Raw genomic sequence first — 23,104 nt, 5'->3', positions numbered from 1 at the left:
AGTCTAATATCCATATGGAAATTCATAGTCCCCAGAATAGCCAAACTAATACTGAAAAAGAAGAACAAAGTTAAAGGACACACACTTTCCAATATCAAAATTCATTGCAAATCTTCAATAATCAAGACAGTGTGCTATTGGCATAAGGATAATACATAGATCACTAGAACTGAGAAGTCAAAAATAAATCCTTACAGTTACGGTCAATTGACTCCCCACTCCCCCCAAAGAACTGGGGATTGAATTCAGGTGCATTCTACCACAGTACATCCCAAGCCCTTTTTATTTATTCTGAGATAGAGTCTTGCTGAGTTGCCCAGCCTGATATCAAACTTGCAATTCTTCTGCCTCAGCCTCCTAAGTAGCTGATGTTTCAGGTGTGTACCAACACACCTGACTGGATTTTGGAATTTTTTCATATACATAATGAGGTGTCTTAGGGATTGGACACACATCTAAACATGAAATTCATGTTTCATTTACAGCTTATACACATAGAAGGGAGTTTTATACAGCATTTTTAGTGTGCTTGTGTTATGCACAGGTGTCAGATTTTCCACTTGTGGTATCATGGTGGTGCTCAAAGTTTTAGATTTTGGAGTATGTCAGATTTCAGATTTCAGATGTTCATTACATAAGTGCAGAAATCACTCAGTTGGGAAGAGAATGATGCTGCACAGCTTGATATCCACATGCAGAAGAATGGATTTGGACCTCTTCTTCAAAGCAGGCACAAAAATTAGCTCAGGCCAGTCACAGTGGTGCACGTCTGTCATCAGCTACTCAGGAGGCTAAGGTAGGAGGGTCACAAGTTTTGAGGTCAGCCTGGACAACATAGCAAAACCTTGTTTCTAGAACACTTGCCTAGCATTCTTGGGGCCCTGGGTTCATTCCCCAGTACCACCCCAACCCTCCTCCAAATTAACTCAAAAGAAAAAAAACGAAGAGCAAAAGCAATACAACTCTGAGAAGGAAACACTGGAATAATTTTTTTTAATTTTGTGGAATAAATTTTGAGTTAGGCATTGATTTCTTAGATATACTGAAAGTACAGACAAAGAAAAAAGTGGATAATTTGGAGTTAATTAAAAACAAAAGGACAGGACTGGGGTTGTGGCTGAGTGGTAGAGCACATGACTCATGTGAGTGAGGCACTGGGTTTGATCCTCAGCACAACATAAAAATAAATAAATAAAGGTTAAATTCTTAAAAAAAAATAAAAGGACACAATCAAGAAAATGAAGGGAAACTAAAAGTGGAAGAAGATATTTGCAAGAATATATAAAAGACAATGATAGGAAGATGAACAACTCAGTTAAGATGGACAAAGAATTTGAATATATATTTCTCAAAGAAGATATATAAGTGAACAGAAAGCAAATAAAAAGGTATGCAGCATCATTAGCCATTAGGGAAATTAAAATGTGAGACAGCGTGGCTTAAATGAAAAAGACCCTGGCACGTGTTGGTGAGGATGTGGAGAAATTGGAGCCCCTTCCACATTCTGGAATGAGGAATGATGCAGCTGCTTTGGAAAACAATTTGATAGTTCCTCAAAATGTTAAGCACACAGTTGCCATGTGACCCAGTAATTCTAGTCTTAGATGTGTCCCTGAGGGTTAATGAAGGTATTTGTTCACACAAAAACTTGTCCGTGAGTGTTGAGTGTTCGTTATTCATAATAGCTCCCAAATGGAAGCAGCCCACAAGGGTACCAACTGTTGAGTGAATAAACACAATGTAGCATACCTATATAAGGAATAGTATTTTTTGCCATAAAAGGAAGACTGACTGAGACCATGACACATCGTAGATGAACCTTGAAAACATTCTGAGTCAAAGAAACCAGTCAGAAAAGTTCACATTTTCTGTTTATGTGAGATAATGCAGCATGGGCAGATCCATAGAGAGAGTGGATTAGTGTTTGCCTTAAGCTGGCCGGGAGTCACACACCAACAGCATGGGACTTTTTTTTTTTTTTTTTTTTTTTTTTTTAAATATTTTTAAATTATAGGTGGAATCATCTTTATTTATTTTTATGTGGTGCTGGGGATGAACCCAGTGCCTTGCATGTGGGAGGCAAGTGCTCTACCACTGAGCTATAGCCCAGCCCCATGGGGCTTCTTTTTGAGATGATAAACGTATTCTAAAACTAGATTGTGATGCTGTTTGCAGAACAACAAAAAACACTGAACCAAACATGTTAAATGGGTGAATTTTATGGTATGTGAAATATAGTTCAGTAGAGGTATAAAAAGAATTAGAAAATGAAAAGAATAAGTCTTTCTTAAAACATCATTAAAGATATTTTCATAAAGCCTTTACTTGCTTTCCCCTCTCATTTTTATTTTCGCTAATAAGTGATAAAATGAACGATTTCCTGCTCCTATTTATCTATGGCTGTATTATGAAATGCCAAACTAAATCCAACAGTGACAGTTAAAATAGAATATACCTATAAAAATCTTCAAGCATGTGGAAAAATAGAGTAAATCCAATAATAAGCCTTTATATTTTCTTATCACTCAGTTTGATAAAATTAACATTTTGCCAATAAATAGGCAGTGTATTTAAGAAATAATAGATAAAGATTTGTAGAATTTATCCTTATATCAAAAAATAAATATCCACTAAGTATTTATGTAGAAAATACCTGATATTAAAATGGGTATGTTTTCTGTGAATTTGAAAAAAAACCATCATGTGAACATATTAGGATATCTGAACTTTCCTTGAAACAGGTCTGTAAGTTAACATTTTTAGTACAAGCATGTTAACTCTTGTGCTTATGAATTATTGTACATACTTATAGAACAGAGGAAGCTGTCAATTTCACATGGCTTTCCCTGTGACTTGTCTTCTATAAGAGCTGGGTTTTCTGTTTTTTTTTTTTTTTTCTTAGTGTAGTGTAACATTAGAGAATATGTATTTAATCAGGCCAAGCACTTAGGTGGGATTGTATCTTATATTTCAGAATTAACTGGTCAAACATCTGGGTATATTTTTCTCCTTTAGGAATTTACATGTTACCAATGTGATTTTGGAGTTCAGGCACTTTTGTTAGACATTTGATCTTGTGTGTAGTTTCTTATCATTAGAAAAAGTATGTTGCAGAAGTTTGAACAGTTTGCTGAGAAGGTATAACAGCCATAGTTACTTCCATTGCATATATATGTTTTTGTATTGACTTTTGTCTTAGATCTATTTGGTTTTAGCTTATGTAGAAATTGAATTTTTGAATGTTGCTCCACTGCCAAATAATGTTCTTGTTAAACTCATTGTTTTCCAATTTCTACAAAGATTTATGAAAATCATTTAAAAATTGTTCTGGAGCCGAGCATGGTGGTGTAAATCTGTAATCTCAGCAGCTCAGGAGGCTGAGACAGGAGGATTGCACTAAGCAACTTAGTGAGACCCTGTCTTAAAATAAAAAGGGCTTGGGTGTGGCTTTTTGGTCTATTGCCTTTTGGTTAAATTCCCAGTACCAAACAACGTATATTAACCACAAATTCTAAATGTATTTTATGAAAAATGAAATTTTCATTAGCTATATTTGGAAGAATATGTAAATTATATTGTATAGAACAGCTTTCATGACAATAAGTGTTTCAGATTTTTATAGCTAACATACTCTGTCAGGTACTGTTGGTACTTTATATATTAACTAATTTAATTCTCACAACAATCTTATGAAGTAAATACTTTTATTATCCCTATTTTACACACAAGGAAACTGAGGTACAGAGAGGTTAAGTTAACTTGCTCAAGATCACTCAGCTAAGAAGATGAGTTGCCCTGGATTCTAATTTAGCAGTCTGACTCAAGTCTATGTTCTTAACCATTGCACTAGACAGACATTCTTTGATTTGTATGACCACTAAATACATAGTGATCAATTTTAAGTGCTTACTGCTACTGAATGTTGCTGGAAAATGACACAGGCAATTCCCCTGGGGATCTTGTTAAAACCTAGTTTTTGTGAGGTTTAAGGTTATGTTGCACAGTATTCTAGAATTTGAATCTATGAAGATCATGCAAAAGAATGAGTATTTGATAGTTTCTTATTACTGTTGCTTCTGCAGTGATGTAGATCAAACTCAGACCCTTGTATACACTAAGCAAGTATTCTACCATTGAGCCATATCCCCAGTCCTCATAGACTATTAAATTATTTTTTCCAGTGTTGGGGATTGAACTCAGGACCTTTTGCAAGTGCTCTACCATTATAGCCTCAGCCCCTTACCCTCTGCATTTTTTTTTTTTTTTTTTTTTGTAGTTCTGGGTATTGAATCCAGGGCCTCATGTATGCTAGGCAATAAATGGCCTTCAGACATTTATTTTTATGTTTGAGACAGGGTCTTGCTAAATTGCCAGGACTGGTGTGGAGCTCTCAATCCTCCTGCCTCAACCTCCTGACTAGCTGGGATTACAGGTTTGTGCTCACCACAGTAGGTATATTTATTTATTTAAAAATTATTTTTAAAGTTTTTAAAAATTTTTTGGTTATTGGGTTTGAGCAGCTTTACAACTGAACTACATCTCCAGCCTTTTTTATTTTGAGATAGGGTTTCACTGAGTTGTTGAGGGTCTTGCTACATTGTTTAGGGTCTTGCTAATTTGCTGAGGCTGGCCTTGAACTTGTGATCCTCCTGCCTCAGCCTCCTTGGTTGCTGGGATTATAGGTGTGTGCCACAACACTCAGTTTATTTTTTTTTAAGACACACGATATCATTATTTTGCTCGACTGGCCCCATACTTCTGGGCTTAAGTGATCCTCCTGAGTAGCTTCCCCAGTAGCTGGGACTGTAAGCATGCACCACCATACTAGCTTTTTTTTCCCCCCCCTTTGCCCAGCTATTTTTAGTTTTATATTTTAAACCCAGCATGTTTTTGAGCTTCAATAAATAGAAATAATAGTTTTACAAAATAAATTGCATACATCTGCCATGAACAGATTTACTTCTGATTTCTGAGTGGGATAGTAGTGAAGGTAGTAGTTTCATTTTGCAAGTGCAAGATTATTTCATTGCCTTTATTCTGTCCATTTTCTAATTTATTGTTTAGGGCATGAGAAGTGTATTGCCAGGTTGGATGCTTCTACACAGTCTTGAAAAATCTGCTTTTGTGTGACAGTATGATTTTCCATAGGGCTACAAATCCAGATATAACCTTTTTTTTTTCCTTTCATACTGGACATTGAAGTCAGGGTTTCTATACCATTCATCTACACCACCAGTACTTTCTTAAAATTAAAAAAAAAATTTGAGTTAGATTCATGTTAAGTTGCCGAGTCTGTACTCAAACTCGCAATCCTCCTGTCCCACCCTCTCAAATTGCTAGAATTACAGGCAGGTGTCACTGGAACCAGATAGGAACTTTTAAAAACATGTAAGAAAATTTTGTTCAATAGAAGTTGCATTTCAAAAGCTTCTTTAGGTTTAGAGAGAATTGCCTATCAAGGCATTGTAACATATGTAGTGATCACAAGCCTGGGCACTGGAGTGTGATGCCTGGGTTTAGTCTAGGACCTTCCACAACTTTGTGATATTGGATTTAACTTTTCTGCACTTTACTGCTATCTATAAAGTTATTGACATGGCCTACTTCACGTCGTTGTGAGGATTAGATGAATTCATACGTGTATACTGTTTTAAACAGTTCCAGGCATGAAGTGCTCTAAATAAGTGTTAGATGTGGTGGTGGTTTTACTCTTCAGAGTAGCAGGAGATGATTAAATGTTAGATACGGAATGGTGTCATTGATTTCGATCCTTTACACAGACTGTTAGATTATTAAACAGTTTGTGTGACCTTAGAACAGAAAATGTTTTGCTAGTTAAGTTTTTGTTCTTTTAGCTCCAAATCCATTTATTTATTCTGCCTTGGATCCTGAGGCTGAGACTCTGCAAGCCACATTTCTCCTTTGCCAAGTGCTCCTTGTTGCAAACAAGGGCATGGAAGATGTGGAAGAGGAGGGAGGGGCTTGCTTTTTCTTCTCTGCTTGCTATTCCTTGTGAGCGCTGCCCTAACAACACTTCTTCATCCCTGCAGCAGCAGTACCTTCCTGTAGCAGTTGCTGGATCCAGTTTGCAGTTTTTCCAAGGACGAGTTTCATCAAGCTTTCTACAGAGACCACTAGCGCCAGCCAGCACCCCTCTTTAGAGGTGTGGGTCCCAGGCCCATTGGTCCTCTACTTGGAAATCTGAGACATCAGCACCAGCTGAGCAGTGCCCTCCCAGAAGTCTGAGCTTCAGTTTCCTGAGCTCTTCCTCTAAGCACTTGTTAGCCCTACTCTCGGGTGGTAGTTGCTTCCTGTGGTTGCCAAGGCTATGATTGCTAAGAGTTCATTTTTGTTTTTTTTTTTTGCCCCTTTAGCTGTATACTGAAAAACTCAAAATTAATTCAACAAAATCTTGTATTAAATTCTCTTTTTTTCAAATAACTGGTGTGGTTTCTGTCCTCTGACTGAATTCTGGCTGATAGAGGTGGTAACAAGTAGGAGTCCACGTGGGTTCACTTAGAAACTTGTCATTACCTTTTTTTTTTTTTTTTTTTAATTTAAAAAGGAATAATTCTAAGATGGTAATGTATCTTCATTTTTTTGAAATAATTTGACATAGTACATCATAATCTTACAGAAAATATAAACCCTTTGGATTTAATGATAATAAAGTTGAATGACATAATCATAAAGGTGATAGAAACCTATAGGAAGTCTGTACCCAGACAAGGACTCTTGTTTTTAAACAATCTAATCTTATGTAATAGTATACTATTATAATAGTGTAAGATTCCTGGATGAAGATATGTTTTTTGGATTTGTAGTTTTCACAAATGTGAGATAGATATTACACTGAAAGAATTAGGATTCAAAGTGGTACTGACATACTAGAATGATATGATGAAACCATCAAGATATTCTGTGATCTAGAAGACAGAGACCATGTCTATTTTCTTTTTTTATGTTCAGTCCTTTTTTGTTTTTTTGTTTTTTCTTTCTTGCTTTCTTCTTTTGGTACCAGGGAGTGAACCCATGGTGCTTTACCACTGAGCCACATCCCCAACCCTTTTTATTTTTTGTTTTGAGACAAGGTCTCACTAAGTGCTTAGGTCCTTGCTAAGTTCCTGAGGCTGGCTTTGAGTTTGCAGTCCTTCTGTCTCAGCCTCCCAAGCTGCTGGGATTACAGGTGTGTGCCACCATACCTGGCTTATGTCCAGTCTCTAGTAAATGCTTGGTACAGAAGTCTGTGCTCCATAGTTGAATCTAATCAAGGCAAAATTCATTGATCATAAGTGAGGTTCTGCATTTGGGTTCTAATATTTGTGAACAAGTTTACTTATCAGTAATGTGGGAAAAAAGTTTGAGGTTTTAAGTGCAACACGATCTAACTAATTCAATCACCAATGAATACAGTCCTAGTATTCATTAATGAGTACAGAGTATTAAAGTATAGAAAGCTGTTGCTTCTCCTCATTTCTGAGTTTGAGTCTAGTTTCAGAAATCATATTTTTAGAGGAACATATTAATTAATTAGAGAGCATCTTAAAACATGACTGCATCAAGGGATGCCCATTCGAGGGAACTGGAGGTATTTAAATAGCTTAGTGAGAGGAAACATTTCCTACTTCTTACCTAAGGATTTGCTGCCCACTGCAGATGGCCGAAGTGATAGATTTGCAATAACTTCTTATTTTTTAAGGATATACTCAGAGTGCTTTCAATCCCAGCTATTCAGGAGACTGAAGTTGGAGAATCACTTGAGCCTAGGACTTTGAGACCAACCTGGGCAACATAGTGAGATCTGTCTCAAAAAGAGAAAAAAAAAAAAAAAAAATTCCTAAAGGATATTCTAAGAAAACACTTCACTGTGAAGGAAGGGAGGACTGGTGTGTATGTGTATATCTTGATATCTGTCTGTCTATTGATCTATCATCTATCAATAGATCCATCTTTTTACTAAGTGAATAGGAAAACTTACAAGTATAGACGTTTAGCCATACAACAGTTCTAAACCACAGAAGCCATAGAGGCACACAAAAGATGTGAAAGCAGTGAACAGTATCTGAAAGTGGAAGAATTAATATCTTGTTTTAGGGCATGTAGGGGAGGGAAAACATCTCTCTTAGTTAAGTGATGGGGGTCTGCAAATTAAATTGATGAGACATTAACAGAAAAAAAAGGTTTATTGTATGTATATGAGAGCTGATAGAAGAAGTAGCTGGCTTATTAAATGTATAAAGTTAAAGGCTTATATCCCTAACTAGTAGCAGAAAAAGAATAGGGAAGAAACAACTTCTATAATAAGAAATAGATTTCTTTAGAAAAGACAAATGAGGGGCTGGGGCTCCATGGCAGAGCACCTGCCTAGCACAACATAAAAATAAACAAATAAAGGCATGCTCCCCGTCTACAACTACAAAAAAAGAAAAAGAAAAAAAAAAAAAAAAAAAAAAGAAAAGACATGAGTTTTCAGAATTGAAGGGAAATAAGAAAGTCTGTAGAAGTTTCTTGTCTACACAGGTGCCAGTGATTTTTCCATCTCATTCAGGGCCATGGAATAAAAGGGTAGTTATGGAAGCATTATTCTCACTTTTCTTCCTGGGAGTAGACCTGCCCCGCAAAAGGGAATTTATGGCAGTCTCATTTCCCAGAAGTTAACTGCTTTTAGCTGCGGAGGGACACCCCTAGATAACTGATAGCAATGCAGGTGATTCTTGTCCATGGATATGCAGATAATTCTTTCTGTGTGATTTTCTTTTCCTTCTCTCTTGAGAAGGCCCATTTTGCATATATCTAAAAATTAATTTCAGCAGTTTGGATTGCCTGTATATGTGTTGTCCTTTGAGTTTGCCTCTGAACTGGCTGTAATATTTTACTGGGTCACTCATTAATGAGTGAAAGACTTTGATGAGTTAGTCTTTGATGTGGGGTCATTTGATATTTGCATAAGAGTTATGATCTTATCTTTACAAAAATAGGAACAGGGTTCTTTAGTCGATTTTATTCACTGGTTCCCCTCTCAAAGCCTGTCAGCAAAGGGAGGGGGCGAAAGTACCAAGTTCAGAAATTTTATTTCTCATAATTGCTGAAAATAATGCTTTTAAAATCTAATGGCATGTGATATAAATTTTTCATACCTATGTGTTACATGTTTAAATTGCATCTATTTGTAATGATTGAATTTAAAATTCTAATAATTAATTTTTTTTTGTGGTGCTGGGAATTGAACCCAGGCCTTGTACATGCAAAGTAAGCAAGCACTTCTACCAACTGAGCTATATCCCCAGATCTTCTGAATTTGGATATCTCTTGTTATGAGTAAGTAAGGAAACTGTTTTCTTCATTAGACCTAAAAAAAAAAGGAAGTTGGCTATTTACCAAATAAAATAGTAATGGTTTATTTATAACCATCCCGAGTGAGGTCCACAGTGTGGAGATGCAAAGGTTATGAATATCAGAATTTTGTTGTGATAAATCTCCAAATCAGTTTATATTGTGAGTATATATTTGTGGTTTAGGTTCAATTATTGACAGACTAAAACTGTGGGAATTAAGAAGTAAATGCAATTGTAGGGTTACAAAAACTATAAACTGGGAACTGGAATTTTTTTTTTTTTTTTTTTTTTTTTTTTTGTATTGGAGATTGAACCCAGAGATGCTTTACCACTGAGTCATATCCCCAGCCCTTTTAATTTACTTTTTAAAATTTTGAGACAGGGTCTCACTAAGTTGCTTAGGGCCTGGCTTAGTTGCTGAAGCTGACCTTGAACTTGGAATCCTCCTGCCTCAGCTTCACAAGTCTCTGGGATTGCAGGCCCATGCCACCACACCTGGCTGAAACTGGAATGTCTTTAAATGAGCAAAAGTAATTTTGGACATAGTTTTAGCATGGCTGTTCAGACTGTGAGGAAGGCCTGAGGAGCCTTTCATTATCTTTCAAACCATAAGGACAGCGTTCTATGTGGTCTTAATAGGCATCCAAGAAGTGCAAAAAAAATACTGTTTTCAAATAATTGTGAGAGGAAGTATGAAATGATTAAGAGTAGGGACTTCAGCGCCAGACTAGCTGGATTTGAATTACAGCCCTACAGTAGTTCCCTTGTTTTCACTTCCTCCCTTTTTGTTATTTTACCTTCCTGCGTCTTCCTTTGCAGTAGTACCACTTAATAGGGGTTTTTGAATAGTAAATGAGTGACCATCTATAAAGTGCCAGGCACATGCTAATTGTTCAATGAGTATAACAATAATTATTCTTAATGGTTAACACTGTATATGCTATCTGATTTTTGGAGGCTCACACTATATATTAGCATATTAAAGGTTCTAAGGAAGGCCTGCAGTAACAAAATCTATTTTCCTCCAAATTCTTACAAAGCATTGGTAACAGTCGATCAAGAATCAGCTAAAACTTTCATATCTTAAGAAATGAAGTCCCAGCCCTGCCTATTTTTTAAAATCTATTTTTTTCCACTTTTTTTTGAGGGGATAGGTGGGCAGTACCGGATTAAACAGGGGCACTCAACCCCTGAGCCACATCTCTAGCCCTGTTTTGTATTATATTTAGAGACAGGGTCTCACTAAGTTGATTAGCACCTCACCATTGCTGAGGCTGGATTTGAACTTATGATCCTCCTGCCTCAGCCTCCTGAGCTGCTGGGATTATAGGTGTGGGCCACTGAGCCTGGCTTCACTTTTTTTTTTTTTTTTTTTTTTTTTGGTGTATTATAGTTGTACATGATGGTGGGATTTGTTGTTACTTATTTGTACACACAATATATATAACAATATAATTTGGCTGATATCACTCCCCAGTATTTTCCACCCCCTGCACCCTGTGTCTTTTCTCTCTTCTCAAGGATGCCTGCCTAGGAATTTATTAAGGATAAGTGACAGTTCTGCCTAGGGTTTGGCCTTATAAGAGCTGATGACCTCTGGTGGTGTGTCTGGGTCTTTCTTAGACTCTTGTATTAGCTTCTCTAAGTTTCTTTTTGACAGCCTGCAAAAACTAAACCAGCTCTGTCCAATAAAACTGTCTGTGAAGATGGACATTTTCTGCCTATGCACTGTAGTCTATTAGGTGCTAGCTGCCAAGTGTGGCTGTTGCACACTTGCAGTGTGACCAGTACATCCGAGGAACTGGTTCTTTAATTTTAATTAGGTAAAATAAAAACTTAAAAAGCCACACATACCTGGTGACTACCATATTGGTAATAATTTGGACCCCGTTTACATCTCTTACACACTTTACTTTCTTCTCTGCTCTTACACTGACCTCTGCTGTTTCACAAACATGGCTAGTCCTTATTTCTTCCCCCCGCCCTTTAGATACCTAATTCCATTTTTATCTGCATGGCCAACTTCTTTACTTCCTTCTGATTAGTTACTGTTTGATCTGGTCTTTGATCACTGGTCTAATTAGTTGCAGCCTGGGTAGGAGGACTTTTTCCCCTGTAGAAGCTCAGGGCTTTGCAAGACATAAAGAACTGCCTTCAGCCTAATTTTCACAGATGGAGTCATGATTTGTTTGTTTGTCTGTTTATTTATATAACAAGCAGTTTATTTTCTTATTCTTGGATTTTTTTATCTATAGTGCCTAGGAGGTTGCCTGGCATATAAATAATCTTACTATATTCTAGCTCAGGAGTCTTTGCTTAACCTAAGGCCGCAAGTTTTAGCTCTTAACATTTTTGACCCATTCCCCACCTCCACCTATCTTATTATCTTTATTCCACTGTTGGCCAGGTTGTACTGCAGGGCAAACCCCTTTTTAAAAATGTTTCTTTTTTTCCTACTTTTTAGCTTTCTTTGAGATAAATCAAATTTTAAATTCATTTTATTATTTTTCTGTTAACTTGTTAGTTATGTTTTCAGTCCTTATAATTTTCTTATGTTACAATGTGAATCCTTGATTTAATATAGTCTAATAAAATTAATACTTTCACTCTTTACCTAGGTCTGGTAGAACTTTAGAACCTTGATAAAATGTGGCATATAGTCTAGCAACAGCTGCATCATCAGGACTTTATAAAATGCAGACTCTCAGGCCCCACTGTGAATGTGTTGAATCTGAATCTACCTTTTAACACAATTCTCAAGTGATTACATTATACATTAAGGCTTGAGAAACACTTTATTATAGAACTTTAGCTCTATTTCCCACCTCCTACTTACTGTGCTCTAAATATTTTAAGCTTCACATTACAGTTATTATTTTGTATATCTGATACCCATTTATACTTACCCTTTCTAGTATTAGTCATTCTCTCTTGCATTTCCATGTTTCTGTCTGGGACAGTTTTCTTTCATTGTTTCCTTTAACATATCTTTTAATGTAGGCCTGCTGTTAATTCCCAGTTTTTGATTGATCAAATATTTATTTTACTTGTATTTTTAAAATTGAGACATATTTTGCATTTTACAAAATACACCATGTTAAAGTGTACAATTCAGTGGTTTTTAGTGTATTCACAGTGTTGTGAAAACACAGTCACCACTGTCTAATTCCAAAACATTTGATTACTCTCAAAAGAAATTCTATGCCATTAGGAGTTATTCCCCATTCCCCAACCTCCTTAAAATTTTATTTTTAGTTGTAGATGGACACAATAACTGTATTTATTTTTTTTAATGTGGTGCTGAGGATCAAACTTCGTGCCTCGCACATGCCAAGCAAGCACTCCACCAGTGAACTACAACCCCCGTTCTCCCATTTCCCCCTTTTGTTAACCTGTGATAACTACTAATCTGCCTTCTGTTTCTATGAATTTGGTTATTATGAATATTTAACACAAATATAACCATATAAGATGTGCAATCATGCATACTTTTTGTGTCCAGAGCTGCTTCTACTTCACATAGCGTTTAAAAGGTTTATCCATGTTAAAATATATCTTGGTATTTCATTTTTTATGGTTGAATAATATTCCATTGTATGGTTTTGTCACATTTTGTTTATTCACCAATTGATGAACATTTGGATTGTTTTCACTTTTTGGCTATTATAAATAATGTCTCTCTCAACATTTGTGTACTAGTTTTTTGTTTGTGTGTTTGTTTGTTGGTACTGGGTATTGAACCCAGGATGCTTAATCACTCACTGAGCCACGTCCCCAGCTCTTTTTAAATATTTTATTTAGAGATAGGGTCTTGCTGAGTTGCTAAATGCCTTGCTAGGTTGCAGAGGCTGACTTTGAACTCATCTGGAGTGACTGGGATTACAGGTGTGCGCCATTGTGCCTGGCTACTAGTTTTTATGTAGTTTATATTTTCAGTTCATTTTGGTAGATGTCCAGGAGTGGACTTGATGGGTCATAGGATAACTTTATTTTTGAGGACTTGCCAAACTGTTTCAACAGCAGTTGCACCATTGTACATCCTACCAACAATGTGTAAGTGTCCCCATTTCACCTTAATTTTTGAAGAATACTTTCTCTGGATACAGAATTTTAGGTTAGGCACTATTCAGTTTCCTTCATTTCAGTTGAGTACACAGCTTATAGCTCCTTTGAGGGAAATGCATCTCCACCACCTGCTTTAACATTTTCTCTTTATTTTTGTGTTTTAGCAGTTTGACTATGATGTATGCAGTTGTGATTTTGTGATATCTTGGGGTTGGATGTAATTCTTAAAGCAATGGGTTCAATATTCTATGGGTTGTTGTCTTTCATCAGTTTTAGAAAATTTTTGGTCATAAGTTATTCACATTTTGTGCATGTATGATGATGTCAAAATGAACTCCATTAAGTATGACTACAGTGCACTAATAAAAACATTAAAAAAGATGCTCAAACATTGTTCTACTCCCTTGTCCTTTCAGAATTCCAGTCATGTGTACTATACCTCTTGGGCATGTTACTTATGTCTTTTCTTTCTGTGCTCATCTTACCCAGTTCACTTCAGTTTGGGAATTTTCTATGGATTTATCTTCCAGTTTATTAATCCTGTTGTATAGAATCTTGCTAAATCTAAATCCATCCATATAGTTTTTAATTTCTGGTATGATGTATTTTAGTAAGGTACATTGAATCTTTATTACTTGACCAATTCTCTGGTGAAATTTTTTTATATCATCTCTCTCTCTTTTTTTTTTTAATCCTGTGGGGATTGAATCCAGAGGTGCTCTATCATTGGGCTACATTCCCAGCCCTTTTTATTTTTTATTTTGAGGGTCTTGCCAAGTTCCCCAGGCTGGCCTTGAACTTGTGATTCTCCTGCCTTAACTTTACAAGTCAACAGGATTACAGGTGTGTGCCACTGCACCTGGCTTTACAAAACATTTTTAGATAGGATCTTGCTGTATTGCCTAGGCTGGCCTTGAACTCTTGGACTCAAGCCATCCTCCTGCCCCTGCCTTGGCCTCTTGAGTAACTGGGACTACAAGTGCACTTGGCCTGTTTTGTTCTAAAAGTAGATAACTAACATATGACTTGTATTGACCCATATGGTACTTTTGTGTGAATTTGAAAATGGCCTATTCCCTAGGCAAGACTAGCTTGGAGGGGAGAGTGACTTTGATTTAGAAAATGATAGCCCTTCCTCAAGTCTTATTCAGCTCTGGGCCAAAATCCAAAGGCTAGTTTCTCAGCCAGATTCTCTTAAGAGAGTGAACAGATTCTACAGTTCTGTATGGCATACTGATATATAAAAAGCAAACAGTTCTGAATATTTTTTTTTTTTTCAGGGCCGAGGACTGAACCTGGCCTTGTGGGCCGGTGCTCTGCCTCTGAGCTAAAACCCCAATTCCTCTTTAAATATTTTAAAGGGGTTAGGTAATACACGCATCTATTGAAATATCAGATAATTCAAAAGTAGAAAGTCTTTCCATCCCTGCCATCTAGTCTTCTAACAATTCTCTTTCGAGGCATTCTAGTAGTTTATATATTATTTCTGGTCTATTTAATTCATGTTTGTTTAAGCATATAAATGTGTACTGGTGTACATTGTTTCCTTCCCCATTTTTCATGAAAAATATATTCTGAACATCTCTTCTGCATCTTGATTTTTTTCTTTCTTTCCATATCAATAAATAAAATCTGCCTCATTGATTTGGTTGGATTCATAGTATATATGTTAGTCATCTTTTTGTTGCTGTGACCAAAATACCTGTGTTGCAGTTTGGATGTGAGGTGTCCCCCAAAAGCTCACATGTGAGACAATGCAGGAAGGTTTAGAGGAGAAATGATCCGGTTGTGAGAGTCTTAACCCGGTCAGTGAATTAATCCCTGATGGGATTAATCAAAGTGGTAGGGTGTGGCTGGAGGAGGTGGGAATTGGGGCGTGGTTGCGGGGTATGTATTTTGTATCTGGAGAGCGAGTCTTTCTCTGCTTCCTGATCACAGTGTGAGCCGTTTCCCTCTAACACACTCTCCCGCCATTATCTTCAGCCTCACCTGGAGCCCCAAGGAATGGAACTGGCCTTCTACAGACTAAGACCTCTGAAACCGTGAGCCCTCAAATAAACCTTTCCTCCTCTACAATTGTGCTGGTCAAATCATTTAGTCACAGCAGCAAAAAAGCTGACTAAAACACCTGGCAAGAAAAATTGGAGAAGGAAAAGTTTATTTTGACTCATGGTTTGAAGGCCCAGTACATGGTTGGCTGACTCCATTGCTCTGGGCTCAAGGTGAGGCCGAACATCATGGTGGAAGGGTGAGGTCGAGGAGTACTGCTCTGCTCATGGTGGCCAGGAAGCAGAAAGAGACAGGAAGGGGTGTCAGGGAAAATGGACCCTCCGGGGCACACCCTCAGTGCCTGTCTCTTCCAGCCATGCCCCACCTGCCTGTAGTTACATCCTAGTTAGTCCATTCAGACTCGGATGAACTGATGAGGTTACAGCTCTCAATCCAATCACTTCACCTTCAAACTTTCCTGCACTTTAACACAGGAACTTTTGGGGGACACCTCATGTCCAAACCATAATAGTGTCAACTATGTGAATTTATTAAAAGTTATCCATTTTCCTACTTTCTAACATTCAGGTTATTTCTAACCTCATGTTAAATGCTATGTAAATATCCTTGTCTGAGTAACTTAGCATATACAGGTGTTTCTATAGTGTAAATTACTAGAAGTGGAAAAAATTTCTAGAATTCACAGGATATGCAACTTTTGCATTTTTGTAGGTGTTATGTTATTTTAAGAAATTATATTCATTTACACTTCCACCAACAGTTATGAGAATGTAACTTTTTCCTTACCCCTTACCAACAAAGTGCATTGTTAATTTTTTTCATTAGTAGGAAGGTAAAATATGCTGTCTCACTGAGATTTAAGTAAGGTTGTACATTTTTAAAAACTGTGCTTAAAAGTTTTATAGATTTCTTTTTTTCTTTTCTTTCTTTTTGATCTGTCTGTTCATGCCCTTTGTCCATTTTTCTCATTGGATTGTCTTTTTTCTCAATGATTTGTAGGGGCCTTTTCTACATAAAAGAAAATTAGCCCTTTATCATGTATTACTTTTTTTTTTTTTTTTTTTTTTTTTTTTAAGCATGGGGGAATTGAACCCAGGGGCACTTAACCAGTGAATAACATCCCCAGCCCTTTTCATTTCTTATTTTGAGATAGGGTCTCGCCGAGTTGTGTAGAGCCTCTCTAAATTGCTGAGGCGTCCTCAAACTTACAATCTTCCTGCCTCAGCGTCTTGAGTCACTGGGTTGGAAGGTGTGTACCAACAAGCCTGGCTTCATGTGTTACTTTTTTTAAAAAGTTGATTTGTTGGGTCTGGGGATATAGCTCAGTTGGTAAAGTACTTGCTTAGCATATAGAAGGCCGTGTGTTCAAATCTCAGCACCACCAAAAATAAAAAAGAGTTCATTTGTTACTTATCTTTTTGGTCTTTTTAAAAATTTTCATTTGTTACTTATCTTTTTGGTCTTTTTAAAAAAATTTTTTTTTAATTGTTAATAGACCTTTATTTTATTTATTTGTATGTGGTGCTGAGAATCAAACCCAGTACCTCACACATGCCAGGCAGGCGCGTTACCACTGAACTACAACTCTAACTCTTTTTGGTCCCTTTTTTCTTAAACCTTTTTTTTCCCTCATGCAGATATTTAACTGTTTTATATTATCATATTTATTGGTCTTTTATGTTTTTTGTTTTTTTGTGTTATACTTAGAGCTTTCTTAGTTCTACGTAATAAAATTTCTTCCATGTTTTCTGTTGGAACTTAAAAAAATTTGTTTAATTTAAAAAATTTTTTTCTTGCTGGAACTTTCCTAACTTTATTTTAAACTTTAATTCTTTGATTCACCTATTTTTTATATAAAAGTGATTTTTTTTTATATCATTTGAATCAAATTTTTTAACAGGAGAATGTGTATTCTGATGTTTTTGGATGGAATATTTTATATGTGTCTTAGGTCATTTGATCTAAGGTATAGTGCAAGTCTAATGTTTTCCTTGTTGATTTCTGTCAGGATGATTTGTCCATTATTGAAAGTGAGGTATTAAAATCCCCTACTATTTCTTCATTGCTGTCTACTTCTCCCTTTAAATGTTAATGTTTGTTTTCTATGTTTAGGGGCACTGATGTTGGGTGCATATGTATTTACAATTATTTTACGCTCATGGTGAATTGACCCTTTTATCATTACATAATGACTTTGTGTTTTAGTCAGCTTTTTTGCTGCTGTGACTAAAAGACCCGAACAGAACAATTATAGAGGAGGAAAAGTTTATTTTAGGGCTCATGGTTTCAGAGGTCTTAGTCTGTAATATAGCCGACTCCATTTTTCTGGGCTGGAGGTAAGGCAGGACACCATGGTGAAAGAGTGTGACACAGGAAAGCAGCTCACGTGATGATCAGACAGCAGAAAGAGAGATCACCACTTGCCAAATACAAATATATACCCCCAAACACCCCCAAGTGTCCCACCTCCTGTAGCCATGCCCCACCCACCTCCAGTTACCACTCAGTTAATCCCATCAGGGATTTAATCAACTGGTTAGGTTAATGCTCTCACAATCAAATAATTTTCCCTGAACCCTCTCACATTCTCTCATGCATTAGCTTTTGGGGGGAACCTCACATCCAATCCATAACACTTATCTTCAGTTAGTGGGGGGTGGGCACTGGGTATTGAACCCGAAAGTGCTTAACTACTGAGCCAGATTGCAGCCCTTTTTATTTTTAATTCTGAGGCAGGGTCTTGCGAAGTTGCTGAGGGTCTCACTAAGTTGCTGAGGCTGTCTTCAAGATGGTGATCTTCCTGCCTCAGCTTTCCGAGCCATTGGGGTTACTGGTATTTGCCTGGGCTCCAGTTACAGTTTTTATTTTTTATTTTATTTATTTATTTTTTTTTGCGGTACCGGGGATTGAACTCAGGGCCTTGTGCTTGTGAGGCAAGCACTCTACCAGCTGAGCTATCTCCCCAGCCCTACAGTTTTTGACTTAGTCTATTTTTGCTGATTCGTATAGCAGTTACTACTGTCTTTTGATTTTCATTTGTATGGAATATCTTTTTCTATCCCTTTACTTTTCAGTCTGTATTTGTCTTTAAAGTTGAAGGAGTCTCTTGTGGTCAGCATACAGTTGGATTTTGTCTTTTTATTCCCTTAACTGTGTTTTGATTGGAACATTTAATGTATTGACACAAAAAGTAATTATTGTTAGGCAAGAACTTGCTATAGTTAATTGTTTTCTTGCCATTTTGTAGATCCTTTGTTCCTTGCTTCCTCTTACTGTCTTTGTGATTTGATGATTTTCTTTAGTATGCTTTGATTACTTTATCTTTTATATATCTACTATAGATTTTTGGTATGTGATTACTATTTGGCTCTTAAAAACCATAGTTATAACTATCAATTTTAAGATTATACACAATAGGAAAAGGATGGTCTTCAATATATAGTGCTGGGAAAACTGGATATGCACAGGCAAAAAAAAAAAAAAAAGAAGAAGAAAGAAAAATAAAAAAAGAAATTGAATCTTTATCTTACACCATGCACAAAAATCAATTCAAGCTGGGTATGGGGATGTGCCTATAGCCCAGTGACTTGTGAGGCTGAGGCAGGCAGGAGGATGGCAAGTTCAAGGTCAGCCTCAACAATTTGGTGAACCCTCAGCAAAGACCCTGCCTCAAAAATAAAAAATAAAAAGACTGGGGATGTAGCTCAGTGGTAAAGCAGCCCTGGGTTCAATCCACAGTATCAAAAACAAACCAAATACAAAAACAAGTATCAACTCAGATGAATTGATGATTTAAACTAAGATCTTCAACCCTAAAACTCCTAGACGATAACATAGAGGAAAATCTTCATGACATCTTGCTAGTTATTTTTTAGACACTCAAATCACAGACAACAAAATCATGTGGGATTTCATCAAACTAAAATGCACCTGTACAGCAAGGAAAACACAATGAGAAGGCAGTTATGGAGTGGTAGAAAATATTAATAAACCACATACCCAATATGGGGTTAATAGCCAGAATGTACAAGGAACTTATATAATTTAACAGCAAGGAAACAACTATAACAAAACCAAGTCCAAGAGCAAAAGGAAAACAAAGAACAAAATACTTGGGTAGACAGTTTTACAAAGAAGACAGCCAACAGGTATATGAAAAAGTGCTCATTACTAATCATTAGGGACATACAAACCCAAATCAGAATGAGATGTTACTGCAACCCTGTATGTGTGTGTGTGTGTGTGTGTGTGTATGTTTTCCCCCCTCACTACTGAGGATCAAACCTGGGGCCTTACACATGATAGGCAAGTGTTCTATCACTGAGCTACATCCCCAGCCCTAGATCCTAAATGTTTTTACCACATACAAACATAAATGGTAATTATATGAGGTGATGGGTATGTTAATTAGCTTTTCCATGGTAATCATTTCACGATGTATATAAAAATATCATATTGTACACCTTACATGCATACATGTAAAAAAAGTGTACATTTTTTTCAGTCACACCTTATTAAAGGTGGAAGAAATTTATGATAGGGCTAAACTATGTATAGTAATTATATGTGGCTGAATATTCTGAGTGCTTTTGGTTCACATGTTATTGACATTCCCTCTACCATTGAATTCAGGGACACATGTGTGCTTGACAAGCACTCTATCACTGAGCTATACCCACAGTGCCTCTTACTTTCTCTTTTTGAGATGGGGTCTCACTGTATGACCCAGGCTATTCTCGAGCTCTTGCTCTTAAGTGATTCTCCCATCTCAGCCACCAGAATAACTGGGACTCTAGGCACGAGCCACCAAGTTTGGCTCCTTCACTTAAGATGAGTTTGTCAGAGGGTCAGAGGAAAATATTATCAGTATTCACATATATCAATATCCATATGGTGTACTTATATGGAATATAGTCACAATATTTTTCTCTCAGAACTTATCATAGAAGAAAATAGATAAATCTTTAAATGAGTAATTGAAATTTTTATTTTTCTTTATTTCCTTAAGTAATGTTTATTCTGTTTAATTCAGTCTGTGAATTTAATATGGCCAGTTATTTTAAGTAATATATAATATATGACATGCAGGGGTCTTTTTCCTTTGTGCCATGCCAGGTTTATTAATTACAGAGAAGATAGAGGACTAGGGGATTTATAATCGTTCTTTTATCTATACACAAAATTGCTCTTTGTTGGTCATGTAAAGACCACACTGTATCTGGCTGAGTAGAAACAATATGTATTTTAACAAAATAGAAGTTTTGGTGGAACAGTTACTATTGTGCATTTTCTCTTAAATTTGTGGACATTTGGTGGTGGTGATGGCTATTGAATTCTCCTCTAGTATTATAATCTTTCTGCACTAGTACTAACTCATCCATGATATTTTTCTTTCATCTTTGAGGCCTCATTAATAGTTTACATCATTTCCAGCAATTTCTTGTCTTGTCCATGCTCCACCAAAAAGGTCCTTTGATCTCATAGTATGTGCTATCTCCTCTCTGATTCATTCTGTGCAAATGAAATCACAGAAGCCTTTCACTAAAGAAGCAATTTATTTAACTTTGTTCATCCCAGTATCATGAGGACCTAAGGTTTCCTTGGACATATTTTGAAAATGTTACTTTTATTGCTTTACATGGAGGTAATAAAATATAGACTTTTATCAATTTAATTGATTCTTATCTATGTTGGCATTGAACCAAAATTATTAGTCTGTTATTCTCTCTCTCTCTCTTTTTTTTTTTTTTTTTTTTTTTTTTTTTTTTTTTTTTGTGGTGCTGGGGATTGAACCCAGGGCCTTGTGCTTGCAAGGTGAGCACTCTACCAACTGAGCTATCTCCTCAGCCCTTGCTCTGTTATTCTTGCTGACAAATAGGGAATGTGAATAGCAGATTATGCCTTTTTCACTACCTAATGAACTAATAATTCATTTTCTTTTTAATGTCTATTATTGCTGTTTTTATGTCATTTCCCTGAATTTTCAGAAGTAGAATTTATTCTACAATTGTGGCTGTACTGGCCTTAAGCAGAGTCATGAAGATTGTATTTTCCAAGTGAAATCAGTCTTACATATATTCAGGGTCTTATACATTTATTTGATGATAGGATAAAATAATTAAAAATTAAGACTGTCCAGGAAAATCCTGATTGTTTAGTAAATGTTACATAGTTCATTCAGTCACTTTCAAGCAAAATGTTTCATGAACATTATTTTATTTTTTAAAATTATTTTTAGTTGTAGATTGATACCTTTATTTTATTTATTTATTTATTTTTATGGGGTACTGAAGATTGAACCCAGTGCCTCACACATGCCAGGCAACTGCTCTACCACTGAGCCACAACTCCCACCCCAGCTTCATTCTCTTTTGAAGGACAGTACTGGACTTGATCTTAAAGAAAGACATGGGGTAGAAAAGTATTCTTTTTTTAAAATTTTGCTTAGGTCAAGCCTGCTTAGAATTATGAAATATCTCTCATGATACTATTGTGTTAAATTTCTTCTGTTTGTACTGTTGGGCAGTTTTAAAAATGAATAACACTTGACTCATTCACTTACTCCCTTTGCTTTTAAGGTCACTGTTATAAAAATCATAGAAAATTTAGTGATTTTGAAAAACAGATCTTAGATCACAGGATGTACTTCACAGCTGAATTTTTTGTGTTCCGTCTCCTCAAACTGATGTTGAAATTTCATGGTAGTAGCCATATTCAGTTACCAAATTTGCCAGTTCAAAGAGATTCAGTGGTACAATAAAATAATATTTTTTAAATTTTACAACTTGCATATACTCATTGTTTATATTTGGATAGGAAAGAAAAGTTAAAGAAAGTAAAAAAAATACTCAAATGTTACATCAAGTAGCAGCTTAGCATAGTTAGTATTTTGATCTTCTGCTTTCATTATTTTTTTAAGTAGATCTTAACCTATTGAGATCATGTTATCTATGTAGGTTTATATTTTGGTTTTTCCCTAGTGTAACTTTAAATTGCCAAGGAAAACCTCAGTGTTCTTTTGCATTCATTTATTCATTCATTTGTTCATTCAGTCATTCATCCATCCATTCTGTCAGTCAATAAATTTGTACAAATATGCATATAAGTATGAATGTATGTAACTATTACACAGATAAACATATGTGTTCAAGGCACTGTGTTGACTGCTTCAAGGAAGGTTTAATTTCAGGGGACAAAACTCAGGTATAATGTAAAGGAGATGGGGAAGAATGCCCATGTTTTTTGAGGTTCAAACAAGGAAACTGCCTGGATCATCTGAACTGTGTTTGACCCTTTTTTTGTTTGTAGATTTCTCTTTTTGGTGCTAAGACTATTGGCCGGAGAAGTCCTAATGAACCAGTACTGAGCAAAGCTGAATTTGTTGAGAAGGTTCGTCAGAGTAACCAGGCCTGTCACGATGGAGATTTCCACACGGCTATTGTCCTGTACAATGAAGCCCTGGCTGTTGACCCTCAGAACTGCATCTTATACAGCAATAGAGCTGCAGCCTACATGAAAATCCAGCAGTATGACAAGGCACTGGAGGACGCAATCAAAGCCCGGCTTCTCAATCCCAAATGGCCAAAGGTAGAAAGTTTACTGAATTTCACAGAATCTTTTGGGCTGATTTCTTATTTCAATATAACATTTATCGATTCAGTATAGGTATTAGTAAAATAATCTGTACTTTAGCA

General features: G+C 36.2%; 1 protein-coding gene across 3 annotated transcripts in view; it reads left to right on the top strand.

Annotated features, from left to right (window-relative positions):
• TTC28 (tetratricopeptide repeat domain 28) overlaps window positions 1-23,104 on the top strand; it is a 603,016-nt gene that overhangs the window by 10,511 nt on the left and 569,401 nt on the right. For all 3 annotated transcript variants that reach the window (XM_079151218.1, XM_079151219.1, XM_079151217.1), the window contains exon 2: window positions 22,719-22,997. In XM_079151218.1, the coding sequence (XP_079007344.1) occupies window positions 22,719-22,997 (279 nt within the window). The remainder of the gene's footprint in view (window positions 1-22,718; window positions 22,998-23,104) is intronic.

The sequence above is a fragment of the Sciurus vulgaris genome, assembly GCF_902686455.1.
Source record: "Sciurus vulgaris genome assembly, chromosome: 8".
Classification (NCBI taxonomy): Eukaryota; Metazoa; Chordata; class Mammalia; order Rodentia; family Sciuridae; genus Sciurus; species Sciurus vulgaris.
Note: the sequence above shows the minus strand (reverse complement) of the source record. Positions and strands in the feature narration are given on the sequence as shown.